The sequence below is a fragment of the Balearica regulorum genome, chromosome 6 (genome assembly GCF_011004875.1).
Source record: "Balearica regulorum gibbericeps isolate bBalReg1 chromosome 6, bBalReg1.pri, whole genome shotgun sequence".
Lineage (NCBI taxonomy): Eukaryota > Metazoa > Chordata > Aves > Gruiformes > Gruidae > Balearica > Balearica regulorum.
In genome coordinates, this window is record NC_046189.1 from 31,478,668 (window position 1) to 31,497,956 (window position 19,289).

Consider the following 19,289-nt stretch of genomic DNA (forward strand, 5'->3'; position numbering starts at 1 on the left):
TGCACTTTTTTCAACCTGGCATTATAAGTTTCAACTGTAAATCTTGTTATGACTGAGAATATACTGTAAAATAACTTATAACAACTAACAATACAGCAGAAGAAAAATCTTAAGCTGTTTTTTCCATAACCACAGTAAAACAGCAGGTGTGGAAAAACAGCTCTTCAGCCATGGAGGAGACTGTTCCTTTTGAACCATCTCTAATACCTCATGGCTATTTCTGCTACTGTTAGCCATTCAAACGTCACCTCCTCGCTACTAAGAAACTAAGGCACCACAGCTGGTTGCCCTTTGTCTGATCCTTCAGCTCAGAGTGAGGTCCATCCTTTTCTGAGACAATAGATCTACCTGAATTTAAATACTATCCATTTTCCCCTAGAAACAACAGCAAAATTCCATGTGCAACACAGAAATTACTTGCATAGTTGACACTGTGGTCCAATTCGTTACTGTGAATACAGTATAATGAATAAGAGAATGATGAATACAGTATAATAAGAGAATTCTTGCCTCTTTCATACTATCTCAAAGTATCCGTAACAAACCGGGAACAGAAACAGAGTTTGAATTCTGTACCCCAAATACACTTTGACTCCTCTACCTGTCATCACTGTCCCTTGTTGGTGGGATACGCCCAAAACCAGAAGTCAACTGAAGATTGTATTGCTCTTATTGGAGTAGTTGACATGAGCGCTGGATTTAGGCAGGTAAAAGTTCTATCCTGCTTCCAAATAGAAAGTTACAGTTTTTGGGAAGTGTAACTGCGGAAGCAAAGTTTGGTGTTGGAATCCAGCCAGGAAGTTCAATGGTTAGATGAGACTGAAAAGTTCTTAGAAGTAGTGGAGAGGAATGTGTCTAAGTCCATGAAAGATACAGGCCTGAGGTCTACCTGCTCGCAACAAAGATGAATCCTAGTAACTCCCAATTTATGCAATGATGACAAGCACATGTCATATCCTGACTGGTGAAGAGCAGCAATATGTGCTGCAGCATGAGCTACCCCAATGTTCCAAGGGTTGGCATTAACAACGGTGAGGCCTTTGGTGCACAGTGATTTCTACCTTGTTACTACAGGAATGAGAAGAAATAACTTTTAAGCTGTTTAAGCACCAAAGATAAATATTTCTTTCCACTCAGTCACTTGGGATCTTATTTACCATGTAGAATATATATTTACTATGCAAATTCGACTGGTCAAAATACGTATGTGACAAAATGTGCAAATTCTAGATTTTTCCCTTATTTTCTGTAGGGATTATTTACTACACACAACACATTGAAAAAAAAAGTTTGTATGACACCTTACCATTATTTGTCTTCTACTGAGCCTATCTGAACACTAGAGTTATGCTGACTTCCTTTCAATGCCCTTGTCACGAGTTGAATGGTGGAAGCCTTTCCCACCTTTTCAAGACTTACATATTTGATCTTGCTGGCTTTCTCTTCCACAACAGTTCCCATTCATAATGCCTGTATATGGGAAATCTTGTATTTCATTTAAAGTTGCTGTAGCTCTGATGGACAAGTCTGCGTACGAAACAAAGAACTGTATTAAAGACGACTCCTTCTTTCTGTTTCTTCTTCTTAGCTTCTTCTCCTTCCAAGAGAATGACACACATTACAAACCTACTCATATCTCATTATCCCCAGAAATGTTTTCCAGTAGCCATCTCATGCTCTGACAGAACTAACTTTGAAATGATGAACAAGACATAAGTAAGATGGTATAATATCTCTTCTGCTGAGATAAAAGTGAATATAAACGCTCTCAATGCAAGAACAACATGCTTGGGCATCTTGACACCACAGCTGCTTTATACAGATTGCAACTAGCTGTGGCCAGGACAAATACCGTCCTTCAAATGGAGTTACAGTCCTAGCTGCAAGAAGAAAGCTCAATTAGTTTGTCTATTAATAAATATTCTTCCAATCTTCTCTCAGCCTTCTCCTGAGTTTTAAAGACTAGAATTTATTGTAGCTTGTCTTTAATCATCGTTTAAATCTTCCTTTGCTTCTACACTGAAACTGTAAATATTTAATTAAAAAGTGTTCACTTTTATACCGTCAACCTTATTTTGAATCTGAGCATGAATAGTGTGGAGAGTAACCAGAAATCCAGGCCAAGCCTTAAAAGCATTCTAAATCACTGAAGTCACTATTTAGTCTAACTTTCCTTTTTTGAAGCAGGAGTGCCAGTTGGCATCTTCCGTAGCATGTGTTGTCTTCATACCTTTCTAGTGCTCAGTTACGAGTAACTAAAATAATCACAGAACTACTCCACAGCACAACGTATGGATAGTGCCCTAACTTTAAAATGTGTTCATTCAAGCAACTAACCATGGAAAAAAATAAAATTCCTCAAAGCGGTAAAACTTGAAACTTTTGTCCTACATGGAAATGTAAAAGAAAAGATCAGCACCAGGAAGCACAGTAATGTTTTCTGGGAAAACAATAAGCAACGCTGCAGAAAAGTCAGTCTTAAATTCAGGTCCTTATACTGCTGTTCCCTTTCCGAAGATACTTTCCCTGAAAGAACATGAGTCATGAAAACCAGCATTCAAGCACCGCTAACCAATTTGGATTAGGAAGCAATGTAGCTGAGTAAGAAGTCCTGTTCACCTGCTTCTTTGATGTTGATGCTACTCCTTGCACACTTCATGGTGAACCAGAACAAGGAGTTAGTTTCTTGAAACACATGGTCATGACCATGCATCTAATGTTGTAACAGTCAAATTATAATGACATAAAAATTCCTCTTTATCACATCTGTAACTGACTTCAAATGCATTCTCTCGATGTTGTTCTTACTACTTTGAAAAAGCACGCAGAAAAAACATGCAAGTGTACTTTATCATTTAATAGAAAATCTCTATTGCTAAAAGCACACTGGTTTCTTAATCAATTACCAAGTGCTGTTCTAAGAATTAATTTTGCAATTAAAGAGTATAAACTCTAAGCGATAATTTAAAAAAGGCATATATACCAGTTATCTCAAGTTGTACACGTCAAGGGAAGCAGCATCATAGCTTAATGAGGAACAAATCCCATCCATAATTTAAACAGCTAGGAACAAGTCATTTTATATGAAACCCACAAATATTCATATCATTACCACACTTATTAGTATACTTCAGAAAAACATAAATAATCCAAACAAGTGCACCCCATTTTGTTTCCTCATACTCATTGTTTCATAATGCTATTTTGCAGAGTTCTTTGTAACCTAGCTATGTTGGCATCCAAGGCTGCTAAGCTGTTCTTAAAGTCCTCTTCATCTCGAGAAGTAAATGTTGAGAAAGAGGATGCGCTCCACTCAGATTTCCCCGATACATCATCAAATGAAATGGAACTAAAATCAACTATTTCGCTGCCTTTTTTCTGAGAAATCTCTTTCAGAAATAGCATTGGTACATGAGGGTATGTACCAGGCTGAGGCTGGTCTGTTTTATCTGTCAAGTCCTTTGCAGCTCCACATGGAGTGCATTTTGGCCTCATTTGGATTTTTTCTCCTTCTGGCTTCACTTTATCCCTTGTAACTTCAAGCGTGTTTTCCAAAGTCTTTTTCACGCTGTACCGAGCACTTAATTTATCCAGAATAGTTGGATCCTTTCCAATCTCGCATCCATTCTGCTGCACAGAGTTTGAGAGCTCACAGTGGTAGTCCAACATCTTACAAGCCCCTCTACTTTGGGGTAGCACACCAGTTCTTTCAGAGATTGGCAACTGTTTTTTAGAGGCACTGCTAGTCAGTGGAATATAAACAGTCTCATCTAACTTGTTTTGGTCATCGAGTAAAGTCCCAGAATCGCTAACCGTTTCTGCATCTTGCTTAGGAGATATCTGTAGTATTCTGGGAGTTGATGTTCCTTCTGAGAAGGTACTATTTATTTTACTTCCTTCAGCAGCCAACTTTTCACAGGCTAGATTTTGCATTTCTAATTGTCCACTTTTATTTGAGAATTGAAACTCTGTATCTGTCAAAATATGATCCATTTCTAATTTTTTAAGGTAAGTCATTACTGAAGTGCTCCCAGGAAATGGATCAGGTTGCATCTGCTTTTCATGGTCTTCTAAAAGAGACTTCGAGAGACCTTTTTCAGGTTTGGGTCTAATGTTGTCTACTGTGAGGTCAGACAGAAGCTTGGCCATACTGCCCTGCAAGGTCCTGTTAAGAGAAGATCAATTAATCAGATTTCAAAATAGTCACTAAAAAAATAGTTTAAAACTTTTATATAACCCCAAAACATTACATTTGTCAGACTGTGGCAAAGTTACAATTCTCTTTTTACATCTTGTCATAAAATGCAGTATAAATGTGAACCCATTCCACATTTCTGTAATTTCTTTCTTCAGCTTAGCTCAAATAAACTAACTAAAATAGCACAACCCAATGAAGTTCTCGAAGTTATTCACGATTTACCTGCTTTGAATACTACAAAATGAAATAAATTGATGTCAAGAAACTGTTACAAAGCATATAAAAGCAGTTATCAAAAAAACAGCGAGAATTTTCTGAATTATTCTTCCCATTGATTCTAAATAAAATATATAATAAAAGAAATAATTCTTCTCATTTTCTGCTTTGTACATCAAAAGAAAAAGAACACTTAAATGCTTACATATATAGCATATACATGTACACATGTAATAAGACATCATTAGACTACCATCTGGTGGTCAGTATCGTAGTCATAGAAGTGTGCAATGTGTCTAAACTTCTACTAAAGATCTGAAGTGTTGCTTAAAAATATTCTGCCATTCCAATCAGTATCAACTATAAACAAGAGACACAACAGTTTAACTTCCTGTGCCCAAACAAATTTTATGTACATACCACTTTGCATGTATAAAAAGCTATTTAAGTCTTCCAGCTTGCCACTATAGTCATCATAAAAGATCACGATGAAATAAATTCACAGTAATAGTTCTAAAAAAATTGTGAGTAACACCACCTTCATTCAGTGATCCAAGAACTCCCATCTTTACCCATAATATCCAGGCATATTCTACTTCAAATGTGTGTACAATTAAATAAAGGACCGCTCGTTCCCACTTGCTGTGGGTCCCAAAGACAGATTTTTCTGTGAGTTGTTCTCAAAATAGACCAGTTTCTGAACCAGTGTAAAGAAAGAAAGAAAGAAAAAAATAATCCCTCCTTAATCCATGTTAAGAGTTAGTTTGCAAATCTACAGCTTCAAGGGAAATATCATTAGGTTTTTAGGTCCATGCACTTCCCATGGAGCTATTTATCAGCAGGTCTGCTATTAAAACTTTGCACAAGTTACGGCATATAGCATTTTACTTTACAACAGAATTCAAGTGATGGAGCATGACAACTCTGTTTTAACAAAATTATAGCACCATTGTAGCAAAATTAACTGCAAAGAGAAGTTTTAGCCTATGTGACCTTCTGCCACCAAGACACTAAGATTACAATAATCCAAAGTATAAAAAAAGAATAGAGGAGAGAGCAGAGGGAGCAACGTCAAGAGGCAAAAAAGTGGCTTAGCCAATAGTACCTGGTCAATTCACGCAGTCTGTTAACTTCTGCATCACGCTGACGTAATGTTATGCCCAAAATTTTATTTTCCTTCTCTGAAGCTTCCAGCTTGAACTGAAGGCTCTTCACATTTGCTAATGCCTCTTCCACTTCTAAAATGCCAAGAAGATTTTACCTTATTATTTAGTTTAAGTTTTAGAACACTAAATGAAGAATAAAAAATTCAAAACATGTACCAATCTTGAGCTTGGTGGAATGAATGTCATAATGCTGTTTGTTTTCAAGTAATTCTTCTTCCTTATCTTGAATACCTTTTGCAAGATGTTTATTTTCTTCTTTCTGACTTTCTATTATTTTAAGTAGTTCTTCATTTTTAGCCTGCAGTGACTCAAGGCCTTTCAGTGATTCTTTCAATTGACTCTGGAGCATCATATTCAAGGACTGCAAAGAAACTACTACCAAAAGTAAAACATAAAAATTTTAAGTGCTTTGTGTAGTACAGCTTGAATTTCTAAATCAAACTAAGTTTTTAAATAATTTTGATAGTATGAATTTTGCTTACAGATAGAAGCATTTTTCTGAAGCAGCAAAATAAAAATCAAGCTTTCTTCTTAATTATCTGTCATCTTCATTTATAGATGCATATAAGGAAAATTAACCTGCTCGGCAGCTGAAGAGCTGAGTCTCACTATGTGGAGTCTAAACAGCCACAACAATCCATGTAAATGCAGCTGCAGGATTAGACCCACAACACTTAGCTCAGATGCAACTAAAGGCCATAATATGTACCGGTATTTTTTATTTATATATCTGTATCTTCATATGTCTGTATCTATTTAAATAAAGCTTCAACAAAAATGCCTCTAACATCATTCTCTATTAGTACTTTACATTCATAGTTGCAGCTCTGTCCAGATGTCTTCTCACTTCTTTCTCGTTCCCCGAGTTGCTGGTTTAATATCCTTAGTCTCCTAAATGTGAATTTGGAAAAAGTACAAAATCAGAAAGTTCAGAATAAATTCAAAACCACTGCAGTTTAAATGAGTTTGGTAAGAAGTTGCTACTGAGAATTATATGTCACAGAATGTTTCAGAAACATAAAAAAGTTTTAATAATGCATTTTTCCTTACATTCCTCTCTTTCTTCAAAAGACCCTTTGCAAGTTCTGGTAAATATCTTTCCCTCTGTTCTGAAGTAAAGTGCTACCCAGTTATGTATTTGAGAGCTCCCCTGAAATGAGCCATTTTTGCATTTGAGAATACACTACAAAAAGAATGTGAGCAGGCTAACTATCTTGATGCTGCAGTTTTCAGAGACACAGATACATTGATCCCACCTAGATGAAGGCCCAGTCATAACATAACTGACATGACTGAAACATCAGTATTAACTGAAGTCTTGCCATGTGATAATTTTTTTTTAAACTATGTAGCCTTACCAACACACTTTCCAAGATATAAATACTGCACAGACAAGAACGAAAGGGCCGTAACACTCACACTGTAACAATGATAAAATACGCAATTTAGAACAGACCAGTTAAAGATGCTTTAGGCACATCTGCAGTAAATACAGAGTCAGTGACAAGTTACTAACCTACGCAGCTGGGCGTTTTCACTTCTGAGAGGCTGTAAAGCTAGCGCTATTTCAGCTTGTATATTCGTGCTTCCCACTACAGCTGGGAGCAATGATACGCAGTCTTCTATTTCACTCATCAACCTTAACATTTCTGAATCATCTGCAAGAGGTGAGGGGAAAAAAAAGATCCCATAAACATACAAACCTGTAATATGACAGTCATACTTTAAATGCAATTAAGCGATCTATGAAGTGATATAATAGTATCTACTTATTTTTTTTCCCCCCAAGAAAACCTCATCTTTATTTTTAACTATATTTATTTAAAATTTTTAAGCTTGCCTATGAAAACTATGTTTTACGTTCTTGATAAATCACAACCCACCATCTCTCCAACCAACCTTGGTGGGACTGCTGTTGCAATCTGTCTACACTGCTCCCTTTCTCAGGGGAAAACACCATATAAGAAATGAGAACAATCTTTATCCTAGCTGTTACTACAATGTTAAAATACTCCAAAAAATAATGTAATGCTTATCCAGAGTGAAACACAAAGCTTATAAAGCTGTGGAAATCCACTCTAAGATGTCACATATCATCTGACACATACAACTTCCAGAAACTGAAGCGCTCACTCATTTAACACAGCTCTTGTGTTATTTGTAATCACTCTACTGCACAATGAAAACATGCTCACCTTGATCTGTTATCAGTGCTCTGAGCTCTCCCAGAAGATATTTTACAGTCTTAACTTTATGGGCTGTTTCTTCTGGACTTTCTTTTCTAGATTTCAAAACCTTCTTCACAAAACTTGTCTTACAGCTTGTATCTCTCACTGCGGCCACGTCAAGTACATTCAATTCCTCTTCTTCACTGACTGTGTCCTCACTGTGTTCTTCAGAAGTATCCTCCTCCTTGTTACTTGAAGCACTATGTTTTGCTGGACAATGATGATGGTGCTTCTGTTCAGTGCTGCCATTCATCATTTCGTGTGATTGTAACAGGGCCAGGTGGGCTTGTATGCATCTTATCAAATCTGCTTCTTTTCTCTGTTGCTCGTGGTTTGGGGTCATCTCTCTGCCAGAAGATGACCGGATGAATGTCGGCACTGCAGAGTTATTTGATACACCTGATGCTATACAAGGGATCACAGTAGGAAGAACAGTGGCAGACTGTATTTGTGCAGCAGTAGTAGGAGCAGCAGAAACTACTGGGCAAACCACAGGTCCTCCCATCTCTGGCACATGCTCATTGCCACTGTCTACAGGAACGTCCTGCATAAAGAATATTCATAGTGAACAAAGTTAACTTTTTTTAAAATCTTAAAAAACACCAAAAAACCCTTTTCTGACTCAATGTAGTCTTGATCATTCTTTGCAAATTATAAAAGCAACGGCAACTCATTAATTGCATAATTTCCCAGTACATTAATTACAGTAATTGAAATGTAAATCTGGTTTAGATTACTTTTATTTTAAAAGTTACTGGCAACATTAAAGCACAGTTCTTTTCCAGCTGTTCTATAAAGAAAAAACCTCAGCAGTGTTTTCATCCTGGTTTTTTGGGTTCGTTTTTTTTTTTTTTTTTGCTTTATGAACAATCAGTCCTTGAATCAAACCAGAACAGGGAAGAAAAAGAAATAAAAGACAACACTGTTACCTTTCAATATTTTAAGTAGATGAATTTCCTAAAAGTCAAGGACAGCACTAGCTATACATGGACTGCCTGCAGATGGAAGGTAAGTCTACAACCTTACAGTTTCAAGGTGCAAGCCCTTTACCACATTTCCCAAGGTGGCAGTTGGTACTCTCCATTAGTTTTATTCTATACCCTGAAACACACAAGTATTTTAAAATGTGGCTCTAAGATAATACACAGTGTCCGAAGAAATAATCAACTTGATCATTGGCAGAGGAAAAAACTACATATGAGATATGATTTCTTTTACCAGGAGTTGGTTGATGATCGTAATGTGCGTTACTGAGAATGTAATTATTAACAGTAATGAATAATTTCCTGCACCTTCCATGTTTGCTGTCCATTACAGAATTCAACATGCAGAAACAAGCAGCCAGCTGAAATGCTTCTAATTTCATTTTTTGGTGTCTATATAAAATGTATTTTAAATAGCAGTATTTTCTCTCATTATTCATTCTGTTCATCACTATAGGTTGAAATATGCAAAGTTTTCCTTTAAGGAAAATTGTTACATAAAAACCAAGAAAACCCACGCACTTAAATGTATAAATAAATAGTCAATGCTAATTTAAAATGTGTATTAATAGTCAGAACCAAACTTTTACTTACTGACTGAGTAGATAAGGTATTAGTTGAATGCTGCAGGGACAGAGCTGATGTGGAGGTAGGTAATCGATAATTAAAAGCTGTAACATTTTGACATCCTAAAAGAAAACAGCCCTCATAGATCAGGACAATTTCAGGCAAAACTCATACAGTGAGATAGCAGGCTCTACATTAATAGTTCCACTAACCGTGATTTGAGGTAGGAAAAGGAGTTACAGTAGGAATTTCATTACTGTTCTGTGGTGGTTGGCCAGTTATCAGAGACATCTGAGTTTGCACATGCTCGCACAGTTTCTGATGCATCACAGGAGAGTGTTGACTGCAAGGCACGTGAATTGGTGGAACCATCTGATTCTGCACTGCACTGGAAAGTTCCTTCTCAGTAGAAGGTGTGGTGGACAAAGCAAGTCTTCTATTTGACATTGGCACTATAGAGAAAGAAAGAACAAAAAAACCCAGCTGAAGTTGTCCATCTTCTCGGTCTACACAAACTCACTGTGTTGTCAGGCAGACTCCGGAAGGTTCCTTTGAAAAAGAAAACCAAAAGACCTTACAGCTTAAGATTCCAGTCAGATTTTTACTCACCAGCAAGTCAATCCATCATTTTTTAGTTCCAGAGCAACCTAACTCAGTTGGACAGACTGCTGTCCTTGAAGGAAGCAGAGAGATGTAATCCTACAGAAGGCCAGTTCTAACATGCAATTCTTGAAATCTCTGCTTAGCTGCTTCCTAAGCTTTTAGGCCATTTGGAATAACCCATACCAAAGCAGTCTCCAAACCTAATTTTCTTATGTCGGGTACAATTAAAACTCCATACTTTTACGGTGCTGGAAAGATATCAGCTAGGTGCTCACCTTCTACAATTCACAAAATAGGCATTCTGCTACATACCTAGTCTACAGGCCCCACTTGTCTACTGGGTTAGAAATCACACGGTGTGGAGAGAGGGAGAAATGCTAATAAAAAGTGAACTATTTCAACTGAGAGAAATTCAGCCTAGAGCACTCCATCTCCCTTTCCATTCAAGTGCTCTGGCCATAAAACCATTTCAGTTCTTGTTATTTATTGCTATACTTTCCTGTTTCCAGAAACTGATCTTTGAGAAAAGCCTGGTTGGACACCTAATTCCGGGACAGTTTATAGCTGTGTATCCCAAACGGAGACGAAGCACTGTAATGCTTCACAGTCCAAGAAAAATGGGGCACGGGTATTATCATTCCCCTCCACAGTTCCTACCAGCTAAACTTGATGATGTTGGCATTTGTAAACGTACTCAACTTGCTTCCCTGTACATGAAGCTCAAACATTTGTCAATTTTAATAACTGTTTAGTAAACATTTAAGTTTTCTAAAAGGCCTAAATCCTTCTGTGGATCCAGTCCTGGATCAACCTATAACAAATGACAACAATTACCTGAAGCCTTGTTAGATCTTCTCAATACGTTGAGGAGTCTCTCAATGTTGTTTGAGAAAAAAGCAAGTCCAAGAAAGTCCACTTACCAATTTCTTTTCGGATGTGGGCAGGAGTAATGGTTTTTTTCAGCCCTTTCTTCTTGGAAGCATTTCCTTTGGTTAGCAAAGGCTTGGAGGTAGTTTTAATGGAAGTTGCTTTCCCAGGTTGTTTATGGATAGTCTCCCTTCCTAGTATAAATCAAAATAAAAAAAAGTCAACAACATAAATCAAGACAGTCTTACAAAAATTAAAAACATAACTTCAAATTTTCAATAGATACAACCTGTAGCCTCATTTTGTAAGATACTCTTCAGTAAAGCCGCACAACGGTCAAGTCCATTATGAATAGTATCAACCTGCACAAAGAATACTGCAGTAAGAAAATGAGTATCACACTTTTCTTTCAGTAAACCAAGAGAGTATTTTAGAGGGGAGTATTCCCCACTGTGTGACGTGAAAAAGAACAACTGATAGCCAGCACAAATATGTAATTTTTCCATGTGTTACTTTGCAATTACGTAGAGGCTTGCAAACATGCAAATTTTGCAAAAAAAAATAAGTGTTGTCGCACACACGTCCATTTGCTGGATTTTATGTTTTGGTAATTGCATGTGTGGAGGTTTTATTCTTATTTCCACGTACAGTTAAGCCATTATCTACAGCCTATTTCTATTTTGGAGATAATTGACTCAGCACTACACAGAAAACAGCACTGCAGCATTGGCTCCACACAACTCGCTCTTTTTGGCACAAAAACCTAATAAATACAGCTATACTTCTGCCAGGGCCAGCTCTAGTCCATAAACAGCACAGTTGCGTTTGCAACATATATCCTGTGCCTTAATGAGACTTGTCAGAGCCAAACTCACTGCACACAAAGCCAACTTGCATGCATCTGCAAGATGCAGTACAAACACTCTTGCTAGCTTTGCAGGAGCTATTTCTAGTCCAGATGTAGTGGTATCTAAATTAACCAGGTTTTCTTCTATTATTCAAGGTATTCCAATTTCCCTTCTCTTCAGGTAACAGAGGTGACTCTATTAAAGGCATTTAAGTACCTGATCATCAGAGTCAGTGGAATAGAGAGAATATCCAGACTCCACATCAGAATGACGTCCTTTTCTTGAGCCAAACCTGAAAAAGTCAAATTCGCTGTTTATACTACCTCCTTAATATGCAGCAAAGCAAAAAAATTACTTTTATTCAATAATATAGCAAGCTAAATTAAATTAATTTTATCAAGAAACAAAATATATTTCTGAAAATTTTGCATTGCTGCAACAAACACGTTTAGCAGATATTAACAGGTTATGTCAAAGGAGAATTCAGTCTTTACTCAGTCTTATGTACAGCTAGTAACTATACAAATTCAAACTTTTATAACTAAATCACACAGTGAGAGTCAATCCTGCATTTCTACAGGCAAAATTTCTATTCGGTTTGTGTCTGTCTATTCACAGGCTTCTCAGAACCCAGCTGCACTGCCTTTCAGCTAAAAATGTTTTCTGATATATACGAAGAATTTTTGCCTAGTTGTGAGGTATGACAAGTATAAGGTTCCCCAACACTCACACACGCGCTCAATCTTAGATAGTATTCATGATAAAGGTCTTACTGTTTTCTTCCATTTGTTAATTTAGCTGCTCCTGTTAGCCTTCCAGAAGACAGTACCTGTTTATTACAGAAATATACTTTGATTTTCATGAAGTACTTTCACAACATAACTGAAGACTACCTTTGCTCACTAATTCCAAGAACTTTTGCTGAGGCGTATCAGTTAAAGGTAACTTACAGCTCCCAGAACAAGGAGGGAGCCCACTGCTGCCATTAGGGCCTGAACCTTCTATTTTTCATTTCACAAAACGTACCTTTACAGCGCAAAGCTTCATTACTCTCCGCAACATTCCACATACATAGTAATTCACTCAATGTCAGGGGCTGACAAACAAACACACGTTCCAGACTGAAACCAAGCTCTATAAATACAGACCTAAACTTTGGGGATTTTAAGACTAAAGTATGGTCACTGCTCAAATCACAGATACACCAAGGTGCAAGAAGAACCCCCGAACAGAAAGCTTGCTGCGGTGCCCCTTACCGACACACATAACCCCGCTGAGCCCCGAGGAAGGGTTGCTGGGCTAAGCCCAGGGAAGCAAAGCCATTCGGTGCCGAAGGCCCCGACTCCCCCTCAGGAGCCGTCACGCTGATCGCCCAGCTCCGCGCTCGGCGGGGACACCCCCTCGCCCCCCCCTCCGAGTAAATCTGGGGCCTAATGAGGCACCGGAGAAAGGGCTGAGACCCGACTGCAGACAAGGAAGGGCTCCGCACACCCCCGCCGCGCTCCCCCCGGTCCCCCCACCCCAACGCACCTTGCAGGGCCGCGGAGCCGCCGGCCCGGCCATGGCTCCAGCCCCGGCCCACACGGGGGCGGGGCCACCCACCGTCCCGCTCTGCCCCCTCCCGCGGGACACGTGCCCCGCGCCGACTAATCCCGAGCCTGCTTGGCTGACGGACGGGACAGCCGTTACGGAGGGGCGGGACTAACGGCCCCCTGACCTGCCCCGCTGGGCGGCTACTCACTGCGCGCCGGCGGCAGCTGCAGCGGGAAGGGGAAGGAGCGGCGTTGCGGAGCGCGGTCGGGGATTGGCGGAGAGTGGGAGCGAGGAGCCAATGGGAGGAGAGAAGGGGAATGGCGGAGCTGATGCGGGCTGTGAAGCACTCTGAGGTGGTGGCTGTTCGGGGGTGGGTTCTTCCCTTCGGGGCTCAGCACTCGCCCCGCTGAGCAGCCCCGGCACCTGCCTCTCCGATAATAAGAAATAAAATCACCTCACATAGCTGGGACTTCCCGTCTCAGTGCTGTCCTCCAACGGCTGTGCCGTCTGGTGCCTTAGGGATCCTTCGGGAGGAGCAGGCCCTGTGGGGCAGGGGCTCTGCTCCCATAAAATACGTGAAAAAATGGGTCTCGCAGCTGGGTGGGCCGCCTTGAAGGAAATCTGACATCTGCGTGAGGGACTCGTCATAAAACTACCTCACGGTGTGTGCATGCCTGTGCAGTGTGTGTGCTTCAGGTCCTCAGGCACAAAAGGTAAAAGCAGGCTGGTAGCAAGTCAAAGGGAACTGTTACGTTTTGTGTACAAGCTAAACCCATCAGTTCTTTGTTCTCCACGCTGGCTTTCAGCTCCTGTTAAATCTCTGGCAATCCCTGAAAATACATGAGTACAGGGATCATAAAGGATGGCGCTTCAGGTTTCACACACACACGGGCATGTTAGTATTCTGCGTATCGTCGCTTTTATTACATGAATAAATAGACCTCCTGAAAACAGTGTTGAAAGCAATTACGTTTACTCAGGCTGAAAATGTGGTTACATTACTATGTTATTAAGAGTACTATAGCAGAAGTGCATATAAATATTCAACATCTGTGCTCTCCCAACGTGTAAATTGTGTTGTTATTAGGTATTACCTAATGTGTTAACATTTGCATTGAAACTATGCTTAACTTGAAGTAAAACTGTATTGTGAAGATACTTACAATATTGTCAAAAAAACCCCCAAAACCAGAAGGCTTTTCAGGCAGGAATTTGGAGACTGCTTCAATTTTTTTCTTTGAAGAATTTAAAATGGGAAGATCACTGTAATAGGAGACCAGCTGAAGGAAGGAATATAAACTCAAAAAATGGAAGAAAATGAAGAGCGCTCAAAAAGATATGTGGCAACTACCAAACCAGTGCCAGAACCATTAGTATACTTTTTTCTTAAGGGAGTTTATGGAAGTTTATAGATAAATTCTCATTGAACTGATAGATGTGAGTGCAGCAATTTAAGTAATTGAGGAAGAATTATCCCAAGTTGTTCTGCAACAAGTAACAGATATAAAGAAAAAAACAATCCCCCCCCCAATCTCATCCTTTGATTTGATGTATTATTTGAAGACACACAGAACACCACTTCATTTTTTCATCAAAAGGAAAATTAATACAGAAGACTATCAAGTTCCATTCTTGTCATCTGAACCACTTTGAAACAATGGATGAAATAGCAAGACTGTCTTATAAATATTTTTTAAAAGTGCAACTTCAAAGATGAAAAAATTGCATAAAGAATTAAAATTCTCATGAAGTCACAGACTTCCAAGTGGTCAGTCTTAATGAAAAGTGCAAGCTGTCGTGAGACGTGATAAAACTACAAGAGTTAGCAGCAGTGTATTCTGAGCATAGAGTTAGCTGTCAGAAGAATTAGATATTTTTTCTGACATTGGCTTTCTTCATTGAAACAATTTGGGGAATCACTGAATACCTCTGGACTAGTCTGCTTGTTATGGTAAAATCGTGATTAAAAAAAGTTTATTCTTTTCTCTTACATACTGAAATGCTTCAATGTCATGTGCTGCATTCATACATAATATTATATTGTTATTTATACTCATGATCAAGCTATGTTTCAGAGAGAAAATTAAATTCCTTGCATTCCATTGCATTTCATTAAACCTATATAATCTTTTCTTCCTGTTTGATAGATAACTAACATTCCCCAAACATTTCCAGGGACATGATTTTTAGATGCGGCCAAGGCTAGGTTTGCTCAGCCTTTGGGAAAGCAGACCGTGCCAATCTTCCAGGTTCCAACACTATTTGGTGTAGAAATAATACTAAAGGCAATTAAAAAAACAACCTGGTAAACGCAACATAAAGAAAAGTATCACGATAAGCAGCATTGTCCTGAATAGATGAAGGGACTTCTTGGATTTCTGTGATTTATCTCGAATTTGATGCTGTGCCATATCTAAAGAATTAGTTTGTGTAAAGAAATAAGGATTTTATTGTTGTTAGTGAGGAAGAATCATAAGTTATTTTTACAAATACTGTACAATGATGTCCAAGTAGTGAAACAGAACAAGGTGTGAAGTGGGATATGATAGCTTAACACAGGTCATCATGCACTGGACCATCTACACAGAAAAAACGTTATAAACTAACTGAAGTGTGACAGAACGCACTCTCCCTACCAGAAAGCAGTTGACAAATTGGACATAATTTAGAGAATAGTGACAGGACCAATGTTAATACAGGGCAAAAATGCATGTGGATGAAAACACTCAAATCATTAACCGGGGAAAAGCTGCCTGAATTGTGAATAGTTAAAACATATATGTGGTTGTATTTGCAATCTTAATGCTTGAGGTACTATCCATGTTGCATGAAGCATCGCTGAAAATAACAAAAAGCTTATTCTTACCTTAAATAATTTATAGTTTAAGTTGAAATACCAGGGTAATACAGCAAACTGTATAGAAGACTGATGTGCTTAATAATCACAAACAAATAAATATATTTAGAATGTAGCTTTTGGGGACCAAAGATTTTTGAGAGGATGATTCTCAGATAAAGTGAAACAAAGGTCTTTCATTTCAGGAAGGAGAGAAAGAAAACAAAACGAAGCTTATAAAGATGAGAGGAGACATTTGTCAAACAATCAAGTTTCATCAGAAAATGGGCCTTTTTCGGTACCTACCTAGGAAAACCAAGTCATGTTCTCATTCAGTGTAAGTTCTGGAAGTCTTCCGCTACAAGTACTGTAAGGTCTAGTGATCTAAGTACTCACCTAAGCACGATCAAGCACTAGCACAAACTATTATTAAGCTTTCTTCTGAATGGGTTACAACCAAAAATTTGTGTGGATCTAACAAGGGAGTATGTCACAAAATTAGGAGCTTTTTATGAGACAAGTACACTGAGAATATGAATGATAACTGGTTATTGTTTAAGAATATTTTGGTAGGTGCCCAAACCCCCATAGATCTATAATTAAGGAATAAAGCTACAACTTGGCTAATGGAAAGAGAATAAACTACTTTTTATGTCTATCCACCTATCCCTCAATGTATGTATACAAACAGAAAAGGGGCGATGAATAGCAATGAATATGTAGTTAAGAATACAGAAAACAGGTACTTCGTTTGTCAAAGACAGGCTTAAGAGATGTCTTGATTACAGTAAAAATACTATTAGAGGAAGCAGAAATTCAGTAAATTAACTTCTCAGTTTCATAGCTAAAGATATAAAGAGAAGGTTAAGCTGGACATTACGGACTCTAGAGCTGTGGTGCAAATTTAAAATAGGTTTGAGAAGAATCTGCAAAGTGTTCTGCTAGATTTTCAGTCAGTGTCAATCAAAGATAGGCTTTAGTTCAACCTTACATATTGAAAGCTTCAGCAGGAGTTGCTGTATCAAAGACACATGATCTGTGTGGTTCAGCAGATCTGTCATCAAATTTTCATTTTGTGATGTCTTTGGAATGAATGGGTGTATAAGCCATTAATTTCTTCTTCCTATTATGTAAATACAGTGGGAAAAATCAAAAGAACCTGGTTTTGGCCTGCCTGCCCACATTTAAGTGAAGTATCCTATGTAAAGCACTTTAAATGCTCTTCGCCTCAAGTTCTCACAAAGACAAGCTCATAAGGGTATTGAGTTATGAATTGTAGGAAATATCACTGTATACAAGTGTATAGAAGGAAACATCACTAAGATTCAAGCTGGTTTGACCTTTATGAGCTGATGACAGTTAAAATAACAACCCAGATTTTGAGAAAGCTGGTGACATCGTGCTGCACAAAGTGCTTGTACATGAGTTTTGAAACCCACAAGATGGCGCCACGTGAACATAAAATAATAAGAACTGCATCTAAACCAAAAAGTGACTCGTCATTTCCTTGAGAGAAATCGATGCACATTTTTGTTTAAGTAACATTAGGACAATTCCAGTAGTATTTCATAGAATTTGTGTCAAAACTTGTCTTTTCAGGCAATCCTACTGGCAGGAATAATGTTTTACTAGTGAAAATGTATGTATGAAAATAGTATTTTTTGGCTAAAACTTTATGGCACTATTTATTTATTGCTCTACTAAATATAAAATCTACTGTGACATCAAAACGATCCCTAAAAATACACATTAGGATATTTTCATAGTATGTAAGTTTAATAGCAGATCTAGAATCTGATGGCTTTAGGGGAGGAACAAACTCTTAACACCAGAAGAATTTCTCAAAACTTTTCTCATTTTCATTCTAAGTTACAAAAAGAAATGAAGCAAGAGAAGAACAGCAAATAAAATATCTAAAGAGGATTGACTTTAATTAGAATTTTTGTCCAAAGTTCCCATGAGGCAGGTTTTGGAATTAGTACAAGAGGTAAGAGAATTGAAGACAAGGGTCAATGAAGTTTGTCCCACCAAGGTTAAATCTGGTAACTCTTGTTGTTTGGGGAGCAGATTCATAGCTAAATAAGTTATAATATCTAAAAGATTTTTAAAATAATATACTTCTATTGCAAATAGCCAATAGAGCTTTATCCACAAATTTGTGCTTGAAGCTTTAACTTCCATTCGAGCTGTACCCGGTAATTCAGATCTCAGGAGGTCCCTTCCAAGCTAAAGGATTCTATGATTCTGCTTCAGAACTTTTTTTCTTCTTTTTTTTTTTTTTTTCAAGTCCACTCTTGATTGCCTCAGTGTAATCTATTGCCTTGCTTACATCCATGGCCTAATCTAATCTGAATTAAAGCTTTCAGCTAGAAGATAAAGTTGGTTATACCAGTATAACAACACTGCTATAACCAGTGCCCTGCTAATCCTCCAAATGGCCCCGCATATGAATTATGGAACTATGCAGTCTTCTGTGTGTAAATGCTTGCCCAACACTGGTATTTGGGATGAGAAAGAGGGCTCCTTTCCTAAGATCTGCAGGTGAATCAATCACACTGATATATCTAACTTGTTATGTCAGCTCAGTAACTCGTTTGTCTTCCAACTGTTAATAGGAAATCACAAATCCATTTTCCTTTCTCTATTAAATGGCTAGAAAAATTGAAGCAGCAACACATTGCAGTGCTGTGAGAAGTATCTATGTACTTTTCTGAATCCATAGTGAGATCTGTGACTGTATTTGCTGGGTTGTCAGCACTAACTGATCGGCATTTACATTCTGGTTTCTTGAGGTTATGCGAGAAGACTGCAATCTGCTTCCCGTACGCATTGACTATCAATTGGCATTAGATCCAGACCCACTATTTGCCCTTTGGTTTTCTTAGTAACTGAAAACACATGTTATGGTACTAAGTTTCCCTCATGTTCTTGGGTTTCTTTGACAGAGATTGTCTGAATATTAGGTAGTGGTGAAAAGATGCTCATCTGTTTCCTTTGACACAAGGAGTTTGCTCGTCGTCTGCAGTAACTACAAAATCAGAGTGAGTGGAGAATAGCAAGACAGAGCCAGGATACTTTTCATCAGTCATATCTGCTGAGAAACAAAGGAACTCTGTTGGGCTTACCCTCACAGCTACAGCATAGTGCTGCAGAAATGGCTTTAGCCAGTTGTTAGATTCAGCTTATAACCTTTGTACCTGTCTCTCCAGCTGTCTTCCCCAATGCTTAATCTGTTGTGAATTGT

General features: G+C 38.3%; 1 protein-coding gene across 3 annotated transcripts; it reads right to left on the reverse strand.

Annotated features, from left to right (window-relative positions):
• Window positions 1-2,838: 2,838 nt before the first annotated feature.
• Window positions 2,839-13,285, reverse strand: CCDC14 (coiled-coil domain containing 14). 3 transcript variants are annotated; one of them, XM_075757080.1, is made up of 13 exons: window positions 13,207-13,285; window positions 12,450-12,505; window positions 11,893-11,968; window positions 11,118-11,190; window positions 10,882-11,022; window positions 9,571-9,810; window positions 9,386-9,480; window positions 7,776-8,352; window positions 7,097-7,238; window positions 6,392-6,471; window positions 5,737-5,955; window positions 5,520-5,652; window positions 2,839-4,165 (listed from the first exon to the last, which is right to left on the reverse strand). In XM_075757080.1, exons 1-13 carry the CDS (start codon window positions 13,237-13,239, stop codon window positions 3,184-3,186), a joined length of 2,847 nt encoding a protein of 948 aa, XP_075613195.1. In that variant the 5' UTR covers window positions 13,240-13,285; the 3' UTR covers window positions 2,839-3,183. The 3 variants fall into 3 exon arrangements, with proteins under 3 accessions (XP_075613195.1, XP_075613196.1, XP_075613198.1); XM_075757081.1 differs by lacking the exon at window positions 12,450-12,505 and having other exon boundaries at window positions 13,207-13,249; XM_075757083.1 differs by lacking the exons at window positions 11,118-11,190; window positions 11,893-11,968; window positions 12,450-12,505; window positions 13,207-13,285 and having other exon boundaries at window positions 9,571-9,907; window positions 10,882-11,007.
• Between the last annotated feature and the right edge of the window lie 6,004 nt (window positions 13,286-19,289).